The 26,038-nt window shown below is 34.9% G+C and overlaps 5 protein-coding genes across 7 annotated transcripts in view; 3 read left to right on the top strand and 2 right to left on the bottom strand.

Annotated features, from left to right (window-relative positions):
• LOC136818601 (protein dispatched homolog 1-like) overlaps positions 1-3,050 on the bottom strand; it is a 34,598-nt gene extending 31,548 nt beyond the window's left edge. The window contains exon 1 of the mRNA XM_067074944.1: positions 3,032-3,050. The gene's annotated coding sequence lies outside the window, so the exon portion shown is untranslated. The remainder of the gene's footprint in view (positions 1-3,031) is intronic.
• Positions 839-1,579, top strand: LOC136818413 (fibrinogen C domain-containing protein 1-A-like). Its single transcript, XM_067074750.1, has one exon. The coding sequence runs from the start codon at positions 839-841 to the stop codon at positions 1,577-1,579; it is 741 nt and encodes a 246-aa protein (XP_066930851.1).
• Positions 3,051-7,495: 4,445 nt separating the features above from the next.
• Positions 7,496-26,038, bottom strand: part of LOC136818402 (anaphase-promoting complex subunit 1-like) — a 60,133-nt gene continuing 41,590 nt past the window's right edge. Inside the window, exons 33-37 of the mRNA XM_067074741.1 lie at positions 10,390-10,473; positions 9,754-9,843; positions 9,371-9,490; positions 8,755-8,833; positions 7,496-7,720 (exon numbers count right to left, since the gene is read on the bottom strand). Of these exons, the coding sequence (XP_066930842.1) occupies positions 7,659-7,720; positions 8,755-8,833; positions 9,371-9,490; positions 9,754-9,843; positions 10,390-10,473 (435 nt within the window). The 3' untranslated portion in view covers positions 7,496-7,658. The remainder of the gene's footprint in view (positions 7,721-8,754; positions 8,834-9,370; positions 9,491-9,753; positions 9,844-10,389; positions 10,474-26,038) is intronic.
• On the top strand, positions 13,617-17,624 carry LOC136818747 (uncharacterized). The gene is made up of 9 exons (XM_067074988.1): positions 13,617-13,879; positions 14,116-14,208; positions 14,598-14,773; positions 15,314-15,369; positions 15,594-15,744; positions 15,937-16,013; positions 16,184-16,449; positions 17,043-17,090; positions 17,421-17,624. Exons 1-9 carry the CDS (start codon positions 13,712-13,714, stop codon positions 17,622-17,624), a joined length of 1,239 nt encoding a protein of 412 aa, XP_066931089.1. The 5' UTR covers positions 13,617-13,711.
• Positions 19,974-25,768, top strand: LOC136818431 (uncharacterized). 3 transcript variants are annotated; one of them, XM_067074781.1, is made up of 9 exons: positions 19,974-20,182; positions 22,192-22,284; positions 22,664-22,839; positions 23,185-23,240; positions 23,464-23,614; positions 23,917-23,993; positions 24,164-24,429; positions 25,029-25,076; positions 25,404-25,768. In XM_067074781.1, exons 1-9 carry the CDS (start codon positions 20,018-20,020, stop codon positions 25,626-25,628), a joined length of 1,257 nt encoding a protein of 418 aa, XP_066930882.1. In that variant the 5' UTR covers positions 19,974-20,017; the 3' UTR covers positions 25,629-25,768. The 3 variants fall into 3 exon arrangements, with proteins under 3 accessions (XP_066930882.1, XP_066930874.1, XP_066930889.1); XM_067074773.1 differs by lacking the exon at positions 19,974-20,182 and adding an exon at positions 21,694-21,954; XM_067074788.1 differs by lacking the exons at positions 19,974-20,182; positions 25,029-25,076 and adding an exon at positions 21,694-21,954 and having other exon boundaries at positions 25,404-25,767.

The following is a 26,038-nucleotide window of genomic DNA, read 5'->3' as shown; positions in this document are numbered from 1 at the left end:
AAGTCTCCACTGGGGACGATATTTTAGCCAATTTTTTCAGTGGGTCTGTGAAAAAGGGGTGTTCGACTAAGCACAGCGTGGATCATCATTAAAGCCTTTGTGTGTTCTTGATTTTTTTTAGTTTTTGTCCATTTTCCTAAGAAATAGGCTTTGTAAAATTCTCACTTTTTACATTACTTTTTTCTTATAAATAATTTTCTAATTTTTCTTCATTTTGGCACGCGCCATAAGCGCTCGCTTCGATGTACCTAATTTTTTCATAGTTTAAGTAGTTTATAAGATAAGGTGCCCATCAGGAAATTTATTGAAGATATTGTTTGGAGTTTACGTTCCAAGTAGGGCTTGATCGCGTGAGGCTTGGATGCTTTTCGGGGGGCTTTTCAGAGGGAAATGAACAGCAAATTAGTGTCCATTGCTGAATTCAAATCATTGAAATCATGTTTACAATATTAAACAAGAATAGATAATACTCGTTAATCTATTTATCAACTGATTTGATTCAGAAATCTAATAATAACCTTTTGATAAAAAATAAGCCGAACAATTTTTTTATTTTCAAACGAAGAGGAAATAGCTTGCAGTCTGACAGGAACGTTTGCAATGAAATAGTCGAACAATGAACCTGAAAAATTTAACAACAATTTCTTTAATTTTGTTTTGGTTTGAAACCCAAATCATAATCATTGCTTCAAAGAGATTCGAAATTGTTGGACGAAACAAAATACCAAACAAAACACCTTACTCGACAGTTGATGTCAAATTTGAGCAACATTGTTTCTCAAAATGTCATCATGTGATAACTTGCTTCTCTTTTCTCGTCCAGAGAACAAGCAACGCAATGCCAATTCGTTGTCATTTTTATAACAGCACAACCACTGGTTTGACTGACAGCCAAGCAACAGAAGATAACACAATATTATACACAGCTCAGATTCAGGATTGTCTGGATCTATACAACTCAGGCCACAAGAGCTCTGGTGTTTACTCCATAAATCTTCTTGGTAAAGGTCAAAGAGATATCAGATGTGATATGGAAATTGAAGGTGGTGGTTGGACTGTGATACTTTACCGAACGACTAGTCAACATAATTGGAATGTTGGATGGAATCAATATAAAAACGGTATCGGTGAAATTACTGGTGATTTTTATCTTGGAAATGAACTTGTTCATCAAATCACAGATTCTGGTCAATATGAACTGTATTTCAGAACACAAATAGAAGTTGCTAATTCACCTGCAAACGCAGATAACACATATTTTGGCTGGCACGGAAATTTTCATGTTGCAAATGAAGCAGATTACTATCGCCTGACAGTAGGTGACATCAAACCAGGGTCACAGCCCCAAATCAATGATTTGAACGGGATGCAATTCACAACAAAAGACGTGAAAAGAGATAATCACCACCACAATTGTGCAAGCTTCAAATTATCTGCATTTTGGTGGGATGGTTGTGGTAGAATACAACCATTTGGTCCTTATTTACATTCAGATTCTCAAAAATGTATGGGGATTAATGTTAGTGGTGTAGGAAGGTTATGCACTTTGAACTTTCAAATGCTGGTACGACGAAAATAAAGAGACATAACAGGAATCATTTGTGAATAAAAACTATTGATTACTGACTTGCACCGCAATGACTGTGTTAGGATCCCGAGCACTTACAGACAGGGTGTTAGGGAAGGATTGGTGATAGACTCTCTTCTTTCAGTGAGAAACTAATGGTGTAATGTGTCAATTGATTGAGCCATTCCATCACCCATTTCTTATTCATTTTTTGACTTTTTAGTGTTATTTCAGAGAAATTAATTTTAAACAATTATTTCGGGAAATGCATCCTTGCAATGTATTCTAACATTACGTCAGTTTTACGAAAGCTGATTGGTTGCACGATTGGTGTCGTATTGAGTAGTACATAATTTATAACTTTTGAAGTCATTACAATGGTGAATATCATGAACATGAAGATGAAACATTTGATAAGAATGAAGATTCATTTAACACGGTATATAATTCATTATTTATATTGAATTAAAGTAAAAATTTAAACTTTGTTGATGTTTATCGCAAGTGGTCGTTAACTAGGTGGACATTATTGGTGTAAATTTGTATATAATGAACAATATATGTTAAATTAATAAAATATTTAAAAAATAACGACTATTCATTAATATTAAATTTTTTCATATTCAAAATACTTTACTTTGAATGATAACAAATTCCTGAATTCTTTAAGGGAGGAGGAAGGGTTACGTAAATTAGGTTCTGAAAAATATTTATGACCTAAAGAATGACGCTAGAGGCTAAACAGTGACGAAGAAAAAGTGTGTAAAAATCAAATATTTTTTAAGTTTTCTCTTAAAATAACCATAATGCATAGAAAAGTAAGAGTCTATTTCTTAGGACCCCTGAGAACAATTTCCAGAGTCTAGATTTTGTTTCTTTTTAAGCCTTGAATATCCATTTTTCGACGGTACAACTTTCTGTGTCTTACTTTGTACATACAAACGAGAATTTTTTTCTCAATCAAGTAATATCGAGGAAGTTTCGACATCGCAGTCACGTCGATGACGACCCAAAGTCTCGTTTTCTCTTGACTGTCTACCCGGAGTTAAGGACCTTTTATGGGATCTGCAGTTACCCTGACTCTTCCTTTTAATTGCTTAGTATCAAACAGAGAGACATCAAGTAACCATTATAGATCTGTGGTATGGACCGAACTCGGGGGGGGGGGTTGCATGTGCGGCCCAAAATTCGGGCTTCGAGATCGGACTCTTACATTGCAGAGAAAATTTAGAAAATTGTACAGCCTTGAAGTGTAATTCTTCTCATCTATGATTATTTTGACCCTTACAGTGCACTCAGGAAGCTTGGAAAAATTACCCTAAAGGACCCCACGTACGGAAAGTCATTTACCTCGGGTACCCCCCTCCACGGGGAGCGACTAAAGGTAGAACCGACAACTTTGGCCACCGTAGTCGGTTAGGGTGGCGAGCCAGAGATACAAAGAAACAATAAAATAAAACAAACCTTTAGATGACGTAGCGCTCGAAGACAGAATCTGAAATGAAGAAGAAAGGTTGATCGAAAATACAACGTATTTTAAGAAACACACTAGACTTAAAATTGCTTTTCAAAAACAATAGATTCTAGAAACACCTCTTTTGAGCATGCTACAATAACATAGTACTTTGATCGTGTACAAACCGTGACATAACAAATCAACAATCTATCTTTAGGATTAAAGGTTTTGTTTTGAGTAACATCTTTTTGCTTACTCATCACTTCTAATTCACAAGCTTTTTCACAATGGATTGACACGGATGTGGAGCAAGATTGGTCAGAGAAAATATGACAATAGGCAGACACTGTCCTGATATGAAATATGTGTCTGATATGAAACGGGAACGCTTATGTGAAAAAAACCTTTAGTACTTCACTTGGGATGCAAGGAAGCCAAAGTATGCCTGAAAGAAAGAAAGGCAGCCATAGTTAGTTTAACGTGGTAAAGACATGGGACGAAGAACGTGAGGAATGCATTTTTATGAGACTTATGAGAATGATTTTGAAAACAAGAAAACTTACAATTGGTATAAGTGAGTGTAGCCAGCGAGGCGAACACGAAAGAGCATAATACCAGTGGTAGAAAATTCTTATCTATTATCCCGGGGGGGGCACTCAAGGTAAATGACCTACCAGACGTTCGGCCCTTAAGGGTAGGTTTTTCATAGTTCAGCTAGTGCACTGTAAGGGTAGGAAATTACAAAACTGCACTGAACTGCACTGTAAGGGTAGGAAATTGCGATAAAAGGCCAATTTTTTGGTAAAATTGGCACAAAATTGATCAATTTTGGAGGAAAAATTCCACATTTTCTTGGAAAATTGCAAAAATTTTCGCCCTTACGGGCGAGAAATTTTGAAAAAGTGCACTGTAAGGGTATGTATGATTTTCATGGAAATTCACTGCACTGTAAGGGTCCAATTTTAGAAGCCAAATTTTGGGCCGAACGTATGGTCGTTTTCAGATAGAGTGCCCCCCCGGGATTATATCTAGGGGATTGGTCAGGATTATACACTCGAGGGAGGGAGAAGGTTTAGGATAATAAATATTAAAACGTTTTTTTTTTGGCATTTGTATTTAAAATGTCGAATCTCTATGTTAGTCAAAATTAACGGAGCAATTTTTTGGGGAGAAAATTTCTCAGGGGCAAATCTGGGAGGGGAAGGGGTCAATTTTCAAGGGGCATTTTTCTGGGAGGCAAGTTGAAATAGATTAAAGAGAAAACAGAAAATCCAACTTGAGTTTTCAAAATATATTTCCTTGGTTATTGTACAAATAAAGTTAAATTAAAATACAGTCCAAAGAAAAGATTTACAAATTACCAAAAAAAAGGCGGAAACCGGAAGAAATAACTACAAAATCTTTCAAAAGTTACAAATTCCTTGGAAATTGAAACATTTTATATAAAATCTATCAGACTGTTCAGACTTACTGCTCTTGTTTTCACCACCGCTGAGCAGCTTTTTATCACTAACTATGATAAAAACAATAGTTATGACAGAAAGAATCCGAATCAAGACCGTCGGATACAAAAGCGACACATATCTTGTGAGGGGAGAATTAGGTTTGATCGACCAACGATGTAAAAATAATAGATAACCAACTACCTCTAGAAGGCATTTCTCCCAAGAGAACAACCATTGTTTTCCTATTGAAATGAGCACTCTATTACTTTGTACATACAAACGAGAATTTTTTTCTCAATCAAGTAATATCGAGGAAGTTTCGACATCGCAGTCACGTCGATGACGACCCAAAGTCTCGTTTTCTCTTGACTGTCTACCCGGAGTTAAGGACCTTTTATGGGATCTGCAGTTACCCTGACTCTTCCTTTTATTGCTTAGTATCAAACAGAGAGACATCAAGTAACCATTATAGATCTGTGGTATGGACCGAACTCGGGGGGGGGGGGGTTGCATGTGCGGCCCAAAATTCGGGCTTCGAGATCGGACTCTTACATTGCAGAGAAAATTAGAAAATTGTACAGCCTTGAAGTGTAATTCTTCTCATCTATGATTATTTTGACCCTTACAGTGCACTCAGGAAGCTTGGAAAAATTACCCTTAAGGACCCCACGTACGGAAAGTCATTTACCTCGGGTACCCCCTCCACGGGGAGCGACTAAAGGTAGAACCGAAAACTTTGGCCACCGTAGTCGGTTAGGGTGGCGAGCCAGAGATACAAAGAAACAATAAAATAAAACAAACCTTTAGATGACGTAGCGCTTGAAGACAGAATCTGAAAATGAAGAAAGGTTGATCGAAAATACAACGTATTTTAAGAAACACACTAGACTTAAAATTGCTTTTCAAAAACAATAGATTCTAGAAACACCTCTTTTGAGCATGCTACAATAACATAGTACTTTGATCGTGTACAAACCGTGACATAACAAATCAACAATCTATCTTTAGGATTAAAGGTTTTTTTTTGAGTAACATCTTTTTGCTTACTCATCACTTCTAATTCACAAGCTTTTTCACAATGGATTGACACGGATGTGGAGCAAGATTGGTCAGAAAATATGACAATAGGCAGACACTGTCCTGATATGAAATATGTGTCTGATATGAAACGGGAACGCTTATGTGAAAAAAACCTTTAGTACTTCACTTGGGATGCAAGGAAGCCAAGTATGCCTGAAAGAAAGAAAGGCAGCCATAGTTAGTTTAACGTGGTAAAGACATGGGACGAAGAACGTGAGGAATGCATTTTTATGAGACTTATGAGAATGATTTTGAAAACAAGAAAACTTACAATTGGTATAAGTGAGTGTAGCCAGCGAGGCGAACACGAAAGAGCATAATACCAGTGGTAGAAAATTCTTATCTATTATATCTAGGGGATTGGTCAGGATTATACACTCGAGGGAGAAGGTTTAGGATAATAAATATTAAAACGTTTATTTTTTTGGCATTTGTATTTAAAATGTCGAATCTCTATGTTAGTCAAAATTAACGGAGCAATTTTTTGGGAGAAAATTTCTCAGGGGCAAATCTGGGAGGGGGAGGGGTCAATTTTCAAGGGGCATTTTTCTGGGAGGCAAGTTGAAATAGATTAAAGAGAAAACAGAAAATCCAACTTGAGTTTTCAAAATATATTTCCTTGGTTATTGTACAAATAAAGTTAAATTAAAATACAGTCCAAAGAAAAGATTTACAAATTACCGGTAAAAAGCCGGAAACCGGAAGAAATAACTACAAAATCTTTCAAAAGTTACAAATTCCTTGGAAATTGAAACATTTTATATAAAATCTATCAGACTGTTCAGACTTACTGCTCTTGTTTTTCACCGCTGAGCAGCTTTTTATCACTAACTATGATAAAAAACAATAGTTATGACAGAAAGAATCCGAATCAAGACCGTCGGATACAAAAGCGACACATATCTTGTGAGGGGAGAATTAGGTTTGATCGACCAACGATGTAAAAATAATAGATAACCAACTACCTCTAGAAGGCACTTCTCCCAAGAGAACAACCATTGTTTTCCTATTGAAATGAGCACTCTATTAAAAAGCTCTGTGTGCAGTGCGTGTTATGCTTTTAGCTAGATTTTGACACACTTTTCGACATCCACTGAATTGATAGAAATTTGAATTGTTATTTACTGCAAATTTTGGAATTTTTTTCAAAAGATAAAGGTACCAATCTTTAGACAAATTGACTACGGATCGGCCTGATACCACTTAATCTTCACCTGGATAAATAAACGCTCATAAAATGCTGTTATCTGAAAAATATATGTGTGATTTGAAATGCGATATCTCACGTATGAAAAGTGCATGAAGGTTGCATGATACAAAATAAACAGATGAATGTTTAAGAACAATAATATCTAATTAAAAAATTCCTTCTGTGAGGCTGCCTATAGGAAAATACACTTTTTCTAACCCAAATTTTGGAAAAATATACACCACGTGATCGATTCTGTCCAATAGAAGGTTGCAAATGAAGCAAGCTTTTATTTAATTGCACTTTTTACGATGCAAAATGTCATTAATATTTTTACAACCGTAACACGGATGTTTTTTGAGAATCAAGGCAAGTTGGTTATCTATTATTTTTACATCGTTGGATCGACATTTTAACTAATGAAATGATTCCAATATATTTTGATAATAGCTTTCAAAAAGTATAAAAAAAGAAATTTAAGCTGTAACGTATATAACCGGGATATTTGGCCATTCCATTTTCTATCCATACTAGGGTGTGGATGAACATTATAAATTAATATTTTATTTCTACTATTTACTAGAAGAATTTCCAAGGGGTCTAAGGTCTAAATGAATGTCATTTCGTTTTTCCTAGGGGGTCAAAAGTTAATCAATCAATTTCCAGGGGTGAAGTCTGATTTCAGTTTATGCAATCACTTTATTAAGGTATGAAAAGAATTTTACCACTATCCAGGGGGGTGGGCGTATATAGACATTTCCATGATTTTTGAAAAAATTTCTTCGACCCCCCCCACCCCTGTATGGGTATTTAATGGAATAGCCTATTCATTTTCCTTAAAGCTTTTTCTTAATATCTGCAAAGAGCAGTAGAAGAAGTAGAATTGTTTAGGAAAAGGATTTGTATATTTGAAAAAGCTAGTTACATAGAATTGGACAGTTCTTTGATGATTTCAAAATTTAATGGTCGCGTTGAACCAAAACCTGCCAAAGAAGGAAAGAGAAAACGAGAAAATGATGAATTTGAAAGAGAAAGCACCCCACTGACTAATAATACATGCTTTTTTATAAGAATGGTGTTTTTCCATTTCATCCTGGATATTCTTAACTTCTGGCAATTTACAGGTAAAATTCTTAAAATTGGCATTCTTTGGTTCAATTGATGATGGTATTCTTAGCATATTCTTAATTTTTTGGTCAATTAAATCATTAATATTTTTAAAAGGTATATTCTTATAAAAAAAGGCGTGTACCCATCAATTATTGACAAGTAATCTATTCGAATTCACCCAATTTCAGGTAAGATATGGAAATGCAGAGCGCCTCTAATGCTGACGATGCAGAAATATCAAAAGAATTTATCAAAATTTGTCCTCGTTTTTTTTCTTTTCTTTAAAAAAAATGATGTGTGAGCAAAAGGTTAAATGAAAGGTCTTTGCTTATCTGGCACCCAGATGCAGAAACTTCACCCGACACGCTAAAGCTCTGAAGGTCGGGAAAGTTTTCAATATCTGGAAGGTTTATGTTACGGAATTTTGCAAGAGCGCCTCAAGGATTTTGCAGCGGGAGGTCTGGTAACTCACCCTAGTTTTTGGAGACTGACGGGTCCAACCGAAATATCTTTAGCTTTACGAACAAGGTTAGTTGGACCCGACTGGGGATGCGGCACATCAAGGGCCGACTAAAATTCCTCTCCGATGGGAAATTGACCCACTACTTTAGAGCTTTAGCATGGGCAGCCGCCAATCCACCATATTGGGCCATTCATATATCAGATAATGTATTTGCTTCCCTTTCAAAGATGAATAATTTAGAAAATTGGAGCTTAGTGCTCAACTTTTACTTCTTATCTAGAATCTAGAATCTGAGAGAGGTCTTTTTTTGGTTACCAATAGCAACTGAAGGCTTAACCTTAGTTTAACTCGTCTGAAAGTTACCGAGATTGATTTCCATTTGACAATCAGTTACCATCAAGATTCGAGATCAGAAGTAAAAGTTTGAGAACTAAAGAAACTTACCAAGATTTTCAATCTTTTGGAATTGGTTTTCACATCGGATTCGACATTGCATCATATACAAACCACTGATCAACGGAGTCTTCAAGAAATCATGAAATAAAAAGTTGAAAAATATTAAGAACACAGCATGCCAAAGATTAAAAATACGAAAATAGAAACTTGGATCTTCACTCTCCAGTTTCAAAATGAAATAAGCGATGCCAGTAAAAGGTTCATTCAACTCTGGTATGGTTTCTGACCATTTCAAACAATTTGGAAGTTATAATAGTTTTAGTGAACTCGCCGGTGCAAGCCTTAATTTTACATCACCAATTTAGCTTGTAGATTCTTAGATAGACAATTCCAGCTCAAGAGCCAACATATTATTTTGAATTTTTTTAAATTTCGAAGAAGTTTCCTCCAAGAATTGTCAGTATCTCCCCTTTTAAAGCAATTCCTTGACCAACGAGAACCCTGCATCTAGTTTGGGGCACAAAAAGGTCGCCGACGACGAAATACCTACACATTTTTCTCAAATCACCGTCAAACCCGACAACAAAAATTAATTCGGAGAAAAGGCTAATACCACCACACCGTCAATCCCCATGAATAAAAGTGAAGAGAAACAATAGTATACCTTTGAAACATAGTTCATCTTCAATAGTTTGTGATGAGTATTGTTATAGTAAGAGAAAAGCAGACGGAGTTGTTGGAAATCATACACCGATAGTCTATTGTTTTCAATATCTCGTATGATCTGTAAGAAAAATAGTTTTAAGATAATTGAATCATCAAACGGCCAATCTTTGGTTCATTAAAGGGGTAACCCAAATGGTTTAAAAAATCTTTGGTATGCAACTTTGTTTTCATCGTTCTGAGCAAAAATATCAAAGTTTTTTGTCCAACTAGTTTTTAAAATCGAGTTACGTTCAAGTCTCAAGTTTTAGAATACAGAAGAAAAAACTTTTGTCTTATTATTAACTTCCAATGTAAGATCTTTAAATAATTTTCATCCCAAACCTTTTCGATGGCCAGATATCGATTTAACACATCCAGCTTTTCTTGTCTGACACATTCGTAGAGTATATTGGAAAAGAGCTCAGCATATTTCTGTAGAAACAAAAAGACAATATTGACAAGCCATTATAAATATGCAGAAATACTTTATTACTTATACTTTTAGCTTGGGTACGACAGTAATTGATAATGAATGGCTTCAGATTGAAGGAGATATTAAGTTATTACACGGAATATCCTGCTCGAGTCGAATGCTTCAATTTTCATTGAATCAATGGGACGTTACAAATTTTTTTTGACAAAAGATTTGACAAGTTTAACTGGTATGTTCACCTCTTGGGAGAGGTTGTAAATTAAGAATTACAAGTGTTACCTAATTTTACATATCTGAAGGTTAGAGAGGGATCTCATGCTTTTCCCAGGCAAGAGAAGATGATTAATGTCACGTGTTTCGGATAAGGAATTTCTTTACTTTTGTTTTCGTTTGGAACTTTTTCAAAAATCTGGTTACTTAAATCATATAGCAATTGAATGAAAAAGGCGGCCCACAACTTATGTAAAGAAAGAAGCTTCAAATCATATGTAGGAGATGGTCTTCTAGCCTTCAGTTCGGATATTAGTGTCCATTACTAATGTTACCTTATCGCCATCTTTAGAATGACAAAACATTTCTTCAAACAAAACAACATTGGTGGCCGATGAAAATGCTTTTACGCATTCGAGCTGAAGAAAGAAAAAAGTAATTTTTAGCATTGTAATTTCGAACAAGCTACACCTGAAGATTGATATAATAAGAAAACTGGGAAAAATGGCAACAATAGAAAGAAAACACTGACTAAAAAAAAAACAAGTTCATAGCATTTCTTATCATGATACATCCTTTAAATAATAGTTTGAGAGGTTGATTTTGATATTAATAAGCATTTACACTTAACCCTTTAATAGCTGCTGGTCTGTAAAATACCAGATTACTGGATCAAAACGATAAAGCTTTCAATGGAATTATCATTATTTATCACCGTCTCAAGTCTCAACAGCACTCTCCAAGCAAGTGATACAAATCAGGAAATGTCAACTAATATAGGACATTAAATAAAACATTGTAGCGTAATTTCCCTGTAGACGGTGAAGGGGAATTTCCTTGCAACCCATCTTTGTGCAAATTTTAAGAAAAAACTATGCAGCGATTTCGTACTTAGTCCTAAAAAACCTATTTTTAGGTCCAAATTTGCCCAAAAAGTTTTTTCCTCGAAAATCGGGCTCACATTTTGGGTATCACCATAGTGCAAAAAAAAAACTAATAAGCAAATCGCAAGGAAAGCTGGTATCAGAAAGAGGGACAGACTAACAGAAATGGGGGTAATTTATTTGACCTATTGTATAATTTCCCAAAAATTTAACCCCGGCTGATTTCAAATATTCATTCCAATTTTTCATCTTTTGGATCAAAAGTTATAACCTTGCAATAGTTTTATTTTATCAATTTTATCGCCCGTTTGGAACTTTTTTGTCAAAAGATGATTGATTTTAGAAAATTGACGTCACTTTTTAGAAAATTATTGACGTCAAATAAAGAAAGTGATATAAAAAGACCATTTTCTGCGGAAAGAAAATTATCATTTCGACCCACCTTTGAGAATAGAAGCTCGAAGGATTATTCTCATTATTTTGAGAGAATAGAATTGTTAGTGAAATTTGTTAATTATATTGATATATTGAAATTATCATGATGACTATTGAAGCACAAGAGTGTTTACATTATGGATTTATTCTGGGGCGGAGTCTTGGTGAGGGAGGCTTCGGACAAGTGAAACAGGCGTCGTACGCTAGATTCGATTGCCCGAATGACTCTCTTGCCAATAGGCTCCGTTCCTTGGGACACGGTGACCAAGTAAGTTATTTTGTTTATTCTTCTTTAACCCTATTCAACCAGGCTTTTAGGGGCGGTTCAGAACTAGGGGTGGGGGCTTTTCCTGTACCACCCCTTAACTTTTGATCTAGTGGGTCTTTTTGGATGAAATTTGGCACACAAGATCCTTGTGACGTAAGGTAACTTTTGACAAATTTTTTTTTTGATGACGTCACTCATCATGCCCAAAGTGAGCAAAAACCGAAAATTTCCTTTGTTCTTATAAATAGCTATTGTATTCTAACAAAGGCTTTAGAAAAAAGTTGCCTGAGTTTAAAATTCTTATTTTATCCTAAATATTCAATAAATTACGGTTTAAACAATATATTTGACATTGAAAATAAATTTGTATTGGAAAAGTGTCAATTTTTGTGACACCTTACTGTCAGAAATGTCATCATGTTCAAGGTGTGAAAATATTTAGGTGTCAAATTTTTTTCATTTTAAAGCTAAATAAAAGTTAGGAATTTACAGAAAATTTCACAGCAAAAGCTCTATTTTTTTAGGAGCTATTACCAATAGTTTGACCTCCGAACAGAAAGAGCCCCCCCCCCTAGGCCCAATAGGGTTAACCATATGCTTTATAAAAAAAACAAAAAAGCTTGTCAGGTGCGACATCTCGACGGCGGAAAATATCTAAATAGGTGTTTTAGGATGTAGTCTGAAACAATATAATTTGCACAATGGTGGTATGCAGACATTCAATAAGTTAAGTTTCGGGGGCAAAATAAAAAGACGGATATGAAAACATCGTTTAAATTTCAAGAATAAATGATTTCATTAATAAAAAAGACTTTATCGGCGGGATAGGGAAAATTTTAATTGAAGGATTTCTCAAATGAAATTTTAGGTACATTAATTAAAACGAATCCAGATAATTTATAATTTCAATAAATAAATGAAATGAGCAAATGATACAGTTAAGTACCCAGAAAATTGAACCTCAACCAAATGACTCATGACTGATTCGAAAAGAGTAACATCCCTCAATTTTACTTTCACAATTTGGGCCCAGATTCCCCACAATCGGGAAAGATACCGTTTGCAAACGTTTATATGCCTGCGTTATTTACACGTATATATTGAATGAATACTGATAAAAGTATATCTCTCATTTACTGTTGGGAGGGGTGGTAATTAGGCTAACAAAGGGTTTATGCAAGCCTTTGCGGTTTAGTACCAGTCTCTCTAAAGGGATTCATAGACTATACACAACAGATGGGCGAACAATATTCGTAAATATGGTTTACAGACCGTAATGTTCGAAAACAACAGTAACTTTATTATAAAACTGAGTTTTCTTTCTGTAGACAATTCCCCTATATTTGGCTATTCACGCTTATTTTTGATTGTATACTGCCATTATGGACCAATAGAGGCGGTATAATCAGGCATAGACTTTCTCCAATCGTGGCTAAAAGGTTCAGGGAATGTCCCTATGGTTGGAATCCCCAAAGAAATTTTCAGGACTGGGTCTTTTAAGGTCCGGTAAATGACTCGTCGCTACGAGTTAGTTAATTTAGCGGTCTCTTCGAGGCGTCTATTTCAACAGTTGGACCGATCCCAGAGACCAACTGACAGGTTGACATCCTTACAAAAGAAACTTTTTGATATATTCGCTACTAATAAACACAAACGAGCAAGGAATGGTCTAACGAGCAGTTAGAGAGTCTGCGTACTAAAAATTGCTCGGGAGTCACATACTATAAATCGAATTGGTAATTTATTGTGGCAACCATTGCGTAGCCTTAAAGGGCTACAAAAATAGTCAAATTTAGAAAATAACAAATAATTATAAATACAAGAATCAGAGAAATTTTTTGTAACGAAGAAATTTTTGTGAAAAAGTGTCTCTAAGAAATTGACATCACTAAAAACATTATTTGACGTCAAATAAAAAAATTGCAGATAACTGTTTACAAAAACTTTTATGTTTCATTCTTCGAACCCACCTTCTTGCTTAGACTTGAAGGATTTGTCTCTGCTCATTTTGAGAAGATAGTTGAATATAATTGTGAAAAAAAAGTATATTGAAACGTTTGAATCTTCACTATGGTAGCTCTTACTATAGTCGAAGATTGTCTATTGAATGGATTTGTTCTAGGACGGAGCCTAGGCGAGGGAGGCTTTGGAATGGTTAAACAAGCAAAATACGCTAAGTTTGATCTCCCGAACGATCCTCTCGCGAAAAGGCTCCGATCCTTAGGACACAGCGACCAAGTAAGTTGACCTGGTTTATTCCTGCTTGTTTTCTGTTTAAATGCATTCTTGACTGAATTAATTTTCAAAAATCTAATCAAGTGTTTATTTTGTCGAGGGGCTCTCTGGCTAATTATTTTACAAAAAGAAATCACACTCTTTCCCTAAAATTGCTAACCTCCTTCAGATCAAGTGATAACGGTATCAAATCAAAATAGCTGAAAATATAATACTTTTTCTCTCTTTTTCAATTGCAGGTCGCCATTAAGATCATGCCGAAAAGCATCGGAATGATTACAATTAAAACCGAACTGAATTGCATGATCAGCCTTTCAGGTTCCTCCAACGTTGTAAGTATTTCTTATTTCGAGAAAAAAATGTTTAGTGAATGTACGCATTCATGTTCATACAGGTTCATACTTTTTATGAGACCGAAAAATTGACCAAGCGGCTATTGCCTCTCCTTACTCTTTTAACTAAAAGTAAAAAACTGAGTAACAATTACTGGACCCCTGACTTCAAATGGCTTTTCTTGGCCAATGAAAAGCATTCTAAATTCCGTAGATATTGGTGAGTCTTCAGAAAAGAAAGAATTCACTTTGCGACCTTTTTTTGTGTCACCCGATACAACACGTGTAGCGCCAAAAAAATGCCGCAATCCCGAAAAATGCCTACAGTATAATAATATAACATTATTGTTTTGAAAAATTATGAAGGAATTTAAAACATCTTATTATAGGTTCAACTCCTGAAATTTTTCCAAGGAAAAGAGAACGTGTATTTTGTAATGGAGTTTTGCAACGGTGGAGACCTGGCACATCACATGTTTAACAACAAGAATGTGAACACAACAAAATTTTTTAAAGATATTGTTCTTGGTGTGCAGCAATGCCACCAAAAGAACGTTGCTCATCGGTAAGATATCTTTGTTTGAATCAATTATAATATTTTGCTCGACAAAATGAGTACTATGTATATACAAGTGGAAAGGTTACACAGTTCAGTCGAGCCTATGTAAAGTTCTTGAAATCAAATTTGATGATAAAAATTAGATAAAAACTTGATGGAAATAAACCTTTACTTAAATTACGTTACGAACATCACTTGCCTCGTTTTGAAATAATTGCTATGGTGATTAACTCGACCATTAAAACTACTTTCTACTCATAAAAAAGTCATTTAATGTCTGAAGAGACATAATCATCATGGTAATTATTTGAATACGAGGCAAGTGATGTCCGTGACGTAACCTTATGAAAAGGTCTATGAAAACATTTTGAAAAAGTCCTTCCAAAGGCATTGAAACGTCAAAGACGTCCAATATACTTTCCATAAACATACTCGTCATCCCACAAATCTGTTAGGAAAGCTCTAGAGAGAGTATAGAGTATACTTTATACAACCAGTGACATTTTCTATTTATTAAAAGATTTTTCGTTATTCTTGTTTTTTCAGCGATCTGAAACTGCAAAATGTTTTGATCGATCAAAATGGCATTGCCAAGATTGCTGGTAAGTTTTACACCAAGATTTGTTACCAAAAGAATGAACGTTTGTCAAAACATCGATGGCAGAAATGGAAAGATTTGAGGGTCTATAGGCATGCCTGAGTTTGAATTTTCTGTCAAGTTATATTATGAAGTTAAAACAATAATACGACACTCGTTTAAATATCCGATTTTGCAATTTCGATATAATTGCTTTATCTTTAAAACCTAATTTCCGTTCAATATTAGATTTTGGTCTTGGATTTATCCCTTCCGAACCAGGACAGTTATGCGATGAATACTGTGGTACACCAGGCTACACAGCCCCAGAAGTTGACCGAGGCTATCAGCTTTTAAGTTACGATCCGTATTGTGGCTTTAAAGCTGATGTTTACAGTCTGTAAGTTGATTTTCTTCTCGATTATGTTTACAACTTCTAAGCTGGAACGAAAACATCAAAAACATCGTCCAACAAACGTGGCCTTTGACAATCACTAAATTTCAAATTTACTAATAATAAAAATTTACCAATCTTCAGGTTGCATTTTAGATTCAAGGCATATATCACCTAATTGTTTCTTATTCCTTTTAGTGGAGTCATCTTGTACAGGCTATTGACTGGAAAATATCCACATAAAACATGGTTTAAAGATTCTACTTTCTCTGCAGGTAATATTCTTTCTTCTTGAGTTTGTTCTAGTTGAATTCTTATCATTGTTATGTTATGTTAGGTTGATCCTGCACCATTTCCAACAAATCAAACACAGTCAAAAACCCTTAAAGCAAAAGACGATTCTTTTTTGTCTCTCAATAAAACAATTCTATTTTCTACAATTTAGAATGCCGAAACTTCTTGCTTTCTATGTTGAAATATGACCCACAACATCGTCTATCGATCAACGAAATTGCCAACCACGCTTGGTTTGCATCTCAAGACGAAGAGACTAACAAAGAAAATCAAGAGGCTGAAAAACTTCAAATGATCAACAAACTTGTTGAAAAGATTGACGGTCTAAACGCAAACAAAAAACAACTTGACGAAGCGTTAGTTCAGGCCAAAAACAAAAACAAGGTTTTGAAGCAGAAACTCGGCATTGTACACAAGGTACACGAAGTTGAGTTCATTAAAGCTTAATTTTTTGTAATGTCAGCCATGGACACTTGTCGTTTACATACGATTTAAAATCTATTTCCTTTTAATCTTTTTCAGTCGGGACATCTACATGGAAAAGGCAACTATTGCCTTAACGGGAAAAATTTCGGGAAGGGAAATTGGAAAACTTCCCGAAATAGCTAAACTTTCCAAATCGGAAAGTTAACCAATTACCCGATCGGGAAAGTGGCCTCTGAGCACTGCAGAAATTCCTGTGGAAAGTTTAAAACTTGTCCCTCTTGTAAAGGACGAAAAATAAAGAATATTCACCAAGTAGTTAAGAAATCCACCGGGTAATCGCTTCTTAATTATACTTTCCACAATCCCAATTAAAAGCTTCCCTATTCGGAAACTTTTTCTCGATCGAGAAACAAAAATCTGCTTTGTTTACAAAAATTCTATTTCCCGTTCGGGGACGGTGAAAAGTTCATGACCAAAACGGGAAACAGAAACTGACTGTTTTTTTAGGCATAAAAAGTTGGCGCGGTCTTAAAGCCAAGGAGAAAAAGCAAAATATTAATTACTTGTTTTGGTCTTAATTTCAGGATAAGATCCTTCAACACAACGAAAAATCTATCTCGAAACCAAGCATGGTAAGTGTTATTTTCATAAATAATGCACATTATAAAATACCTTTGTCTTGCTGACCCAGTAAGAATCTTTTTGAAAGTGAAGAAAAAAAAAGGTTACTATGAATGAGAAATCGTTTTTAACGAGTGGACATTTGAAGTTCTAATTTGACTTAATTTCGTATATCCCAGGTGGGACAAGAGTCAGTATATCGCCCTGGTTGATTCTTTTATATTTTCAACAAGATATTCTAAAAGAAGTATGTAACCAGATCTAACAGATCAATAAACAAAATCGATTGCTGACTAGCCTTCGCAACGATGAAGAATATATTTTTCAATTTTTTTCTGCAGGTTCCAAACAACAACAAAAATAAAGATGAAAAACTCATGATGATTGACAATTTGATTGTCAAAATCAATAACCTTAAGAACGCCATCAAAGGCAACAAGCAAATGTTGGTTAAACTACAAAATGAAAACAACAAACTGGCGGAAGACAACAAAAAAATCACCGTTGCTACCGGCTCACGTTTCCCAAACGGACATCATTTCTAACCCCAAGAACTCTGGGAATGAATCGAGCAAAAACAGTTAGTTTTGTAAATAGTATATAAATAAAATCACGGTGTTAAACTAAAATCAAAATGAAATACCAACAAAAACTCTTCAAAACTCAAAAAATAATCTGTCCTGGTTCAATTTACCCCATTATGTTTTCTTTCTAAGCTAGACTTCGCGTATCCCCAAAATTGATTTTGATATAGGGGATACGTATGGTGTATGAAATTCCTGTCTGAGAGTTACCCTAGATTAAGTTGCACGAATTTTATAATTTCGTCGCATCCAATCAAAGAAAGAAAAAGCAGCCTAGTGTTAAACGAGCATGACCATTGAGTTTCAAGCCCGAAAACTTTAAACTGTCTCAGTCAAGAGAAATTGAAGCCAGTTATTTCCCATCCAAAACGCGCATAAATCGCGTTTTTGAAATGAAGCGATAAATTTTAGTTTCAATCCGGCGTTTGTGTAAAACCTACGCGCGGGCATTCCGGATGAGAAATAAGTGGTTTCATTTCCGATCCAGGAATCTTGCCTCTAGCCGTTCGGACTTGAAACTCAATGAACATGACTATGCACCTATGACGTAAGAATAGAGCTTATGAAAATAAATAAAATATATTAAAGGCTTGGGGACACGATAAGTTCTTTTCCGCGTTGGTGCAATGCAACATGCTCTATCTCACCAACACAAGAAAAGAGTGTGTGTCCCATGGTTTCTTTTTTTGTTTAATGGAACGACAAGTGAGGAAAATACCCAAAAGACACGGGACAAAAGTCAGATTTCACTTTTATTGGTAGAAAGAAAAATGGTGTGGAGACACGAGGAAGATAAACAGCAATTTTTGGACCTTACTTTTTTTTTTCTTCAGTATATTTTCATATTAAATCAATTACACAACATCTGTACTTGTTTATATGTTTAAATTTGAGGTCAATACTCTTCATTATGAAAGTCGCAAAATTTGATAAATTTTACAGACCAGCAGATTTGCCCCCATTGACGCACTCGAGACCTTTATAAACTTCATGAAAATACCAATACAGCAGGTCACGGGATCGAAAAGTGATAACAGTTTTATTGGAATTTCTATGCACGGAAAAGATGTAGTCCTAAAAATCCTATTTATAAGGCCCAAATTTGCCCAAAAATTTTTTTTCTCGAAAGTCGGGCTCCATCACATTTTGGGTATCACCATGAACATATAAACGACTGGACATCCATCACTTTTGTCTTTTTGTAGAAAAGGCTGCTAGCTTCGTTGCCGCCTCGTTAAAAACATAAAATTAAACAATAGATTTTGATGATATACCACTTGGGAATACCTTGCTAACAACGTCAAAACTTCGACAAAAGTCTCTGTTGTTCTACTCTTCTCAAGTCGTTTATCTATATCATAACAAAGATAACAGAGGCAAAATCATCGTCAGCTTGTTAAAACTCCGACTAATATTTCTAAATTTTGACTTAAAAGTGTCTAATAATTTTAGAGAGTGTCACATTCTAATTTCGATTTTCTTATGAAACAGGCTCTCAACTTTGGCAAGCTATTTTTTTCAAGTCATAAAAAAAATTATTTGAGTGACAAAAGGGATTCAAAAGTATACACGCAGTTGAAATTCTGCATTTTAGAGTTGAAAATGTTGATAAAATATTGCAAACTTGTGAAAAAATTCGAAAATAACTTTTTTGTGCATTAGGAGTAATGTTCAAGCTCTATCAATCCTTTTACCTAAGTATTTCAAAGAAATAAAATTATGACGGACATATTGTCGGATTTTTCATACCAATTTTGAAATACAAGCGGCAACGAAGCTCGCTTCAAAGAAACAATAAAAGATAGACGTCCAGTCGTTTATATGTTCATGGTATCACCATAGTGAAAAAAAAATACTGTAATGAGCCAATCGCAAGGAAAGCAGGTAACAGACGGACGGATGGACAGATCGACATGGGTTAATTGATTGGACCTCCAAATAGGTCCAAAAAAGTAAAGATTTTTTCTATTTGATCAAAACAATTCATTGTATCACTTTCTGAAACTTTAACATTCACTGATTTCAAATACTTATTCTGATTTTTCATCTTTTGGATCAGAAGTTATAACCTTGCAATAGATTCATTTGACCATTTTTATCAATTTATCGCCCGTTTGGGACCTTTTTCTCGAAAGATAAGTATCATTGATTTTGGAAAATTGACGTCACTTATTGGAATTATTGACGTCAAATAAAAAAAGTGATTAGATATAAAAAGACTATTTTCTGCAGAAAAAAAAATTATCATTTCGACCCACCTTTGAGAATAGACGCTCGAAGGATTATTCTCATTATTCTGTGAGAATAGTATTGTTAGTGAAATTTGTTAATTATATTGATATATTGAAATTATCATGATGGCTATTGAAGCACAAGAGTGCTTACATCATGGATTTGTTCTGGGACGGAGCCTGGGTGAGGGAGGCTTCGGACAAGTGAAACAGGCGTCGTACGCTAGATTCGATTGCCCGAATGACTTTCTTGCCAATAGGCTCCGTTCCTTGGGACACAGCGACCAAGTAAGTTATTTTGTTTCTTCTTTTTCAACTATTAAGGCTTTATAAAAATTCGTTTAATGACAGCTGTGACATCTCCAAGGTAGGGTATATTTAAATGTGTGTTTTAGGATGTAGTCTGTAACAATCTGATTACCACAATGGTGGTATGCAGACATTCAATGAGTTAAGACCGCTTTCGGGGGCAAAAAAATGATAGATATGAAAAAATTGCTTCAATTGCAAGAATAAATGGTTTGATTTAAAGACTTTTGCCGGCGGAATAGGGGAAATTTTCATCGAAGAATTTTTCAAAATGACAAAGAAATTTTAGGTACATTAATTAAAACGAATCCAAATAATTTTTAAATTCGATCAATGAGAAGAGCAAATGATACAGTTAAATCCCCATAAATCAGGTCTCAACCAAATGATTTATGACTGATTCGAAAAGAGTAACTTCTCTCAATTTTACTTTCACAAACAAGGCCCAGATTCCCCAAAATCGGAAAAGATTCCGTTTGCGAATGTTTATATACCTGCATTATTTACACGTATACATTGAATGAATACCCATGAAAGTATGTCTCTCATTTACTGTTGGGAGGGGGTGGTAATTAGGCTAACAAAGGGTTTATACGAACCTCTGCGGTTTAGTACTAGTCTCTCTAAAGGGATTCATAGACTACACAACTTATGGACAATATTCGAAAAAATGGTTTTCGGACAGTAATGTTCGAAAACAACAGTAACTTTATTATAAAATGAGTTTTTTCTCTGTAGAAAATTCCCCTATTCGGCCATTCTAGAGGAAGGGGTACGTTACATCACACTCATTTTTGATTGTATGTACCGCCATTAGACCCATAGCGCCCATAGAGGCGGTTTAATCGGACATAGACTTTCTCCAATCGTGGCTGACAGTTTCAGGGAATGACCCTATTGTTGAAAACCCCAAAACAATTTTAGGACTGGTCTTTAGAGGGTCTTTTAAGGTCTGGTAAATTATTTGTAAAAATTTACCAAAAGGTCGCTACGATTTCAGTTAATTTAGCGGACTTTTTGAGGAGTCTATTTCAACAATTAGACCAGTCCCAGACCAGCCTCAATGGACAGGTTGACATCCTTACAAAAGAAATTTTTTGATGTATTCGCTATTAACATTAACGAACGAGGAATGGTCTAACGAACAGTTAGAGCGTCTGCGAGCGGCCAAGACCGCTTTTCTCGGTCCCGATTTTCAAGTACTAAAAATTGCTCTGGAGTCACGTACTGTAAATTGAACTGGCAATTTATTGCGGTAACCATTGCGTAGCCTTAAAGGGCTACAAAAATATATTCAGAAAATATTCAGAAAATAACAAAAAATTATATAAAAGAATCAGAGAAATTTTTGTAACGAAGAAATTTTTGTGAAAAAGTCTCTCTAGAAATTGACGTCACTAAAGACATTATTTGACGTCAAATAAAAAAAAATTGATTGTAGATAACTAATTTCAAAAAACTTTCTTTTCATTCTTCGAAACCACCTTCTTGTATAGACTTGAAGGATTTGTATCTGCTCATTTTGAGAAGATAGTTGAATATAATTGTAAAAAAAAGTATATTGAAACGTTTGAATCTTCACTATGGTAGCTCTTACTATAGTCGAAGATTGTCTATTGAATGGATTTGTTCTAGGACGGAGCCTAGGTGAGGGAGGCTTTGGAATGGTTAAACAAGCAAAATACGCTAAGTTTGATCTTCCGAACGATCCTCTCGCCAAAAGGCTCCGATCCTTAGGACACAGCGACCAAGTAAGTTGACCTGGTTTATTCCTGCTTGTTTTCTGTTTAAAGTTATTCTTGACTGAATTAGTTTTCAAAAATCTAATCAAGTGTTTATTTTGTCGAGGGGCTCTCTGCCTAATTATTTTACAAAAAGAAATCACACTCTTTCCCTAAAATTGCTAACCTCCTTCAGATCAAGGGATTTCGATATCAAATCAAAATAGCTGAAAATATAATAATTTCCTCTCTCTTTTTCAATTGCAGGTCGCCATTAAGATCATGCCGAAAAGCATCGGAATGGTTACAATTAAAACCGAACTGAATTGCATGATCAGCCTTTCAGGTTCCTCCAACGTTGTAAGTATTTCTTCTTTCGAGAAAAAAATGTTTAGTGAATGTACGTACGCATTCATGTTCATACTTTTATGAGACCGAAAAATTGAACAAGCGGCTATTGCCTCTCCTTACTCTTTTAACTAAAAGTGAAAAACTGAGCGAAAATTACCTGGCCCCTGACTTTAAATGAATTTCCTTGGCCAATGAAAAGCAATTCTAAATTCCGTAGATATTGGTGAGTCTTTAGAAAAGAAAGAATTCACTTTGCGACCTTTTTTGTCTCACCAGATACAACACGTGTAGCACCATAAAAATGCCGTAATCCCGAAAAATGCCAATATAATAATATAAAATTATTGTTTGGATAAATTATGAAGGAATTTAAAACATCTTATTACAGGTTCAACTCCTGAAGTTCTTCCAAGGAAAAGAGAACGTGTATTTTGTAATGGAGTTTTGCAGCGTTGGAGACCTCGCACATCACATGTTTAACAACAAGAATGTGAACACAACAAAATTTTTTAAAGAGATTGTTCTTGGTGTGCAGCAATGCCACCAAAAGAACGTTGCTCATCGGTAAGATATCTTTGTTTGAATCAATTATAAGACGTATAACACTTTCTCGGCAAAATGAGTACCAGGTATACACAAGTGGAAAGGTGACACAGTTCAGTCCAACCTCTGTAAGGTTCTAGAAAGATAGAAATTGGATAAAAATATGTTGGAAATTAGAAAAAAATAAACCATTTTAAACAGTCTTCCTAAGGTATTAAAACGTCAAAGAAGTCCCAGATATTTTCCATAAACATACTTGTCACCCCACAAATCTGTTAGGGAAGCTCAATAGAGAGTATACTTTTAACCAATAAATAAAGTGATTTCTTTTTACTAAAAGATTTTTCGTTATTCTTGTTTTTTCAGCGATCTGAAACTGCAAAATGTTTTGATCGATCAAAACGGCATTGCCAAGATTGCTGGTAAGTTTTACACCAAGATTTGTTACCAAAAGAATGAACGTTTGTAGCATGTCAAAACATTGTTGACAGAAATGGCAAGATTCGAGGGTCTTTAGACATGCCTGAGTTTGAATTTTCCGTCAAGTTATATTATGAAGTTAAAACAACAATACGACACTGTTTAAATATTCAACTTTGTAATTTGTTGTTTTATCTTTAAAACCTAATTTCCGTTCAACTTTAGATTTTGGTCTTGGATTTATCCCTTCCGAACCAGGACAGTTATGCGATGAATACTGTGGTACACCAGGCTACACAGCCCCAGAAGTTGACCGAGGCTATCAGCTTTTAAGTTACGATCCGTATTGTGGCTTTAAAGCTGATGTTTACAGTCTGTAAGTTGATTTTCTTCTCGATTATGTTTACAATTTAAAATATGTGAATTTGATAATCGATGTCAAATGAAAAAAGAATTGCTTACCTATCTGAGTATCTAAACATTTAGGCTATGTATGCTTCATCCCTCTAGTTATTTGAACTTCTAAGCTGGAACGAAAACATCAAAAACATCGTCCAACTAACGTGGCCTTTGATAATCACTGAATTTCAAATTTACCAAAAATAAAAATTTACCAATCTCCAGGTTGCATTTTAGATTCAAGGCATGTATCACCTAATTGTTTCTTATTCCTTTTAGTGGAGTCATCTTGTACAGGCTATTGACGGGAAAATATCCACATAAAACATGGTTTAAAGATTCTACTTTCTCTGCAGGTAATATTCTTTCTTCTTGAGTTTGTTCTAGTTGAATTCTTATCATTGTTATGTTATGTTAGGTTGATCCTACACCATTTCCAACAAATCAAACACTGCCAAAAACATTAAAGCAAAAGACGATTCTGTTTTGTCTCTCAATAAAACAATTCCATTTTCTACAATTTTAGAGTGCCGAAACTTCTTGCTTTCTATGTTGAAACATGAACCACAACATCGTCCATCGATCAACGAAATTGCCAACCACCCTTGGTTTGCATCTCAAGACGAAGAGACTAAGAAAGAAAATCAAGAGGCTGAAAAACTTCAAATGATCCACAAACTTGTTAAAACATTGGAAGGTCTAAACGCAAACAAAAAACAACTTGACGAAGCGTTGGTCCAAGCCAAAAACAAAAACAAGGTTTTGAAGCAGAAACTCGGCATTGTACACAAGGTACACGAAATTGATTTCATTAAAGCTTAATTTTTTTGTAATGTCAGCCATGGACACTTGTCGTTTACATACGATTTAAAATCTATTTCCTTTTAATCTTTTTCAGTCGGGACCACTACATGGAAAAGGCAACTATTGTCTTAACGGGAAATATTTTGGGAAGGGAAGGTGGAAAACTTCCCGAAATGGCTAGACTTTCAGAATCGGGAAGTTAACCAGTTTCTTGATCGGGAAAGTGGCCTCTGAGCACTGCAGAAATGCCTGTAGAAAGTTTACTGTCCCTCTTGTAAAGGAGGAAAAATAAATAATATTCACCAGGTAGTTAAGAAATCCACAGGGTAATCGCTTATTAATTATACTTCCCACAATCCCAATTAAAAGCTTCCCTATTCGAAAACTTTTTCTCGATCGAGAAACAAAAATCTGCTTTGTTTACAAAATTCTATTTCCCGTTCGGGGACGGTGAAAAGTTCATGACCAAAACGGGAAACAGAAAGTGAATGTTTTTTGTTTTTTTTTGAGGCATAAAAAGTTGGTGCGCTCTTAAAGCCAAGGAGAAAAACCTAAATATTAATTACTTGCTTTGGTCTTAATTTCAGGATAAGATCCTTCAAAACAACGAAAAATCTATCTTGAAACCAAGCATGGTAAGTATTATCTTCATAAATAATGCACACTATAAAATACCTTTGTCTTGCTGACCCAGTCAGAATCTTTTTGAAAGTGAAGAAAAAAAGGTTACTATGAATGAGAAATCGTTTTTAACGAGTGGGCATTTGAAGTTCTAATTTGACTTAATTTCGTATATCCCAGGTGGGACAAGAGTCAGTATATCGCCCTGGTTGATCTTTTATATTTTCAACAAGATATTCTAAAAGAAGTATGTAACCAGATCTAACAGATCAATAAACAAAATCGATTGCTGACTAGCATTCGCAACGATGAAGAATATATTTTTCAATTTTTTTCTGCAGGTTCCAAACAACAACAAAAATAAAGATGAAAAACTCATGATGATTGACAATTTGATTGTCAAAATCAATAACCTTAAGAACGCCATCAAAGGCAACAAGCAAATGTTGGTTAAACTACAAAATGAAAACAACAAACTGGCGGAAGACAACAAAAAAATCACCGTTGCTACCGGCTCACGTTTCCCAAACGGACATCATTTCCAACCCCAAGAACTCTGGGAATGAATCGAGCAAAAACATCTTTGTTAGTTTTGTAAATAGTATATAAATAAAATCACGGTGTTAAACTAAAATTAAAATGAAATACCAACAAAAACTCTTCAAAACTCAAAAAATAATAGTGTCCTGGTTCAATTTACCCCATTATGTTTTCTTTCTAAGCTAGACTTCGCGTATCCCCAAATTTGATTTTGATATAGGGGATACGTATGGTGTATGAAATTCCCGTCTGAGAGTTACCCCAGATTAAGTTGCACGAATTTACATAATTTCGTCGCATCCAATCAAAGAAAGAAAAAGCAGCCTAGTGTTAAACGAGCATGACCATTGAGTTTCAAGCCCGAAAACTTTAAACTGTCTCAGGCAAGAGAAATTGAAGCCAGTTATTTCCCATCCAAAACGCGCATAAATCGCGA

This window comes from Clytia hemisphaerica, unplaced genomic scaffold (genome assembly GCF_902728285.1).
Source record: "Clytia hemisphaerica strain Z4C2 unplaced genomic scaffold, Clytia hemisphaerica genome assembly, whole genome shotgun sequence".
Taxonomy (NCBI): Eukaryota; Metazoa; Cnidaria; class Hydrozoa; order Leptothecata; family Clytiidae; genus Clytia; species Clytia hemisphaerica.
Note: the sequence above shows the minus strand (reverse complement) of the source record. Positions and strands in the feature narration are given on the sequence as shown.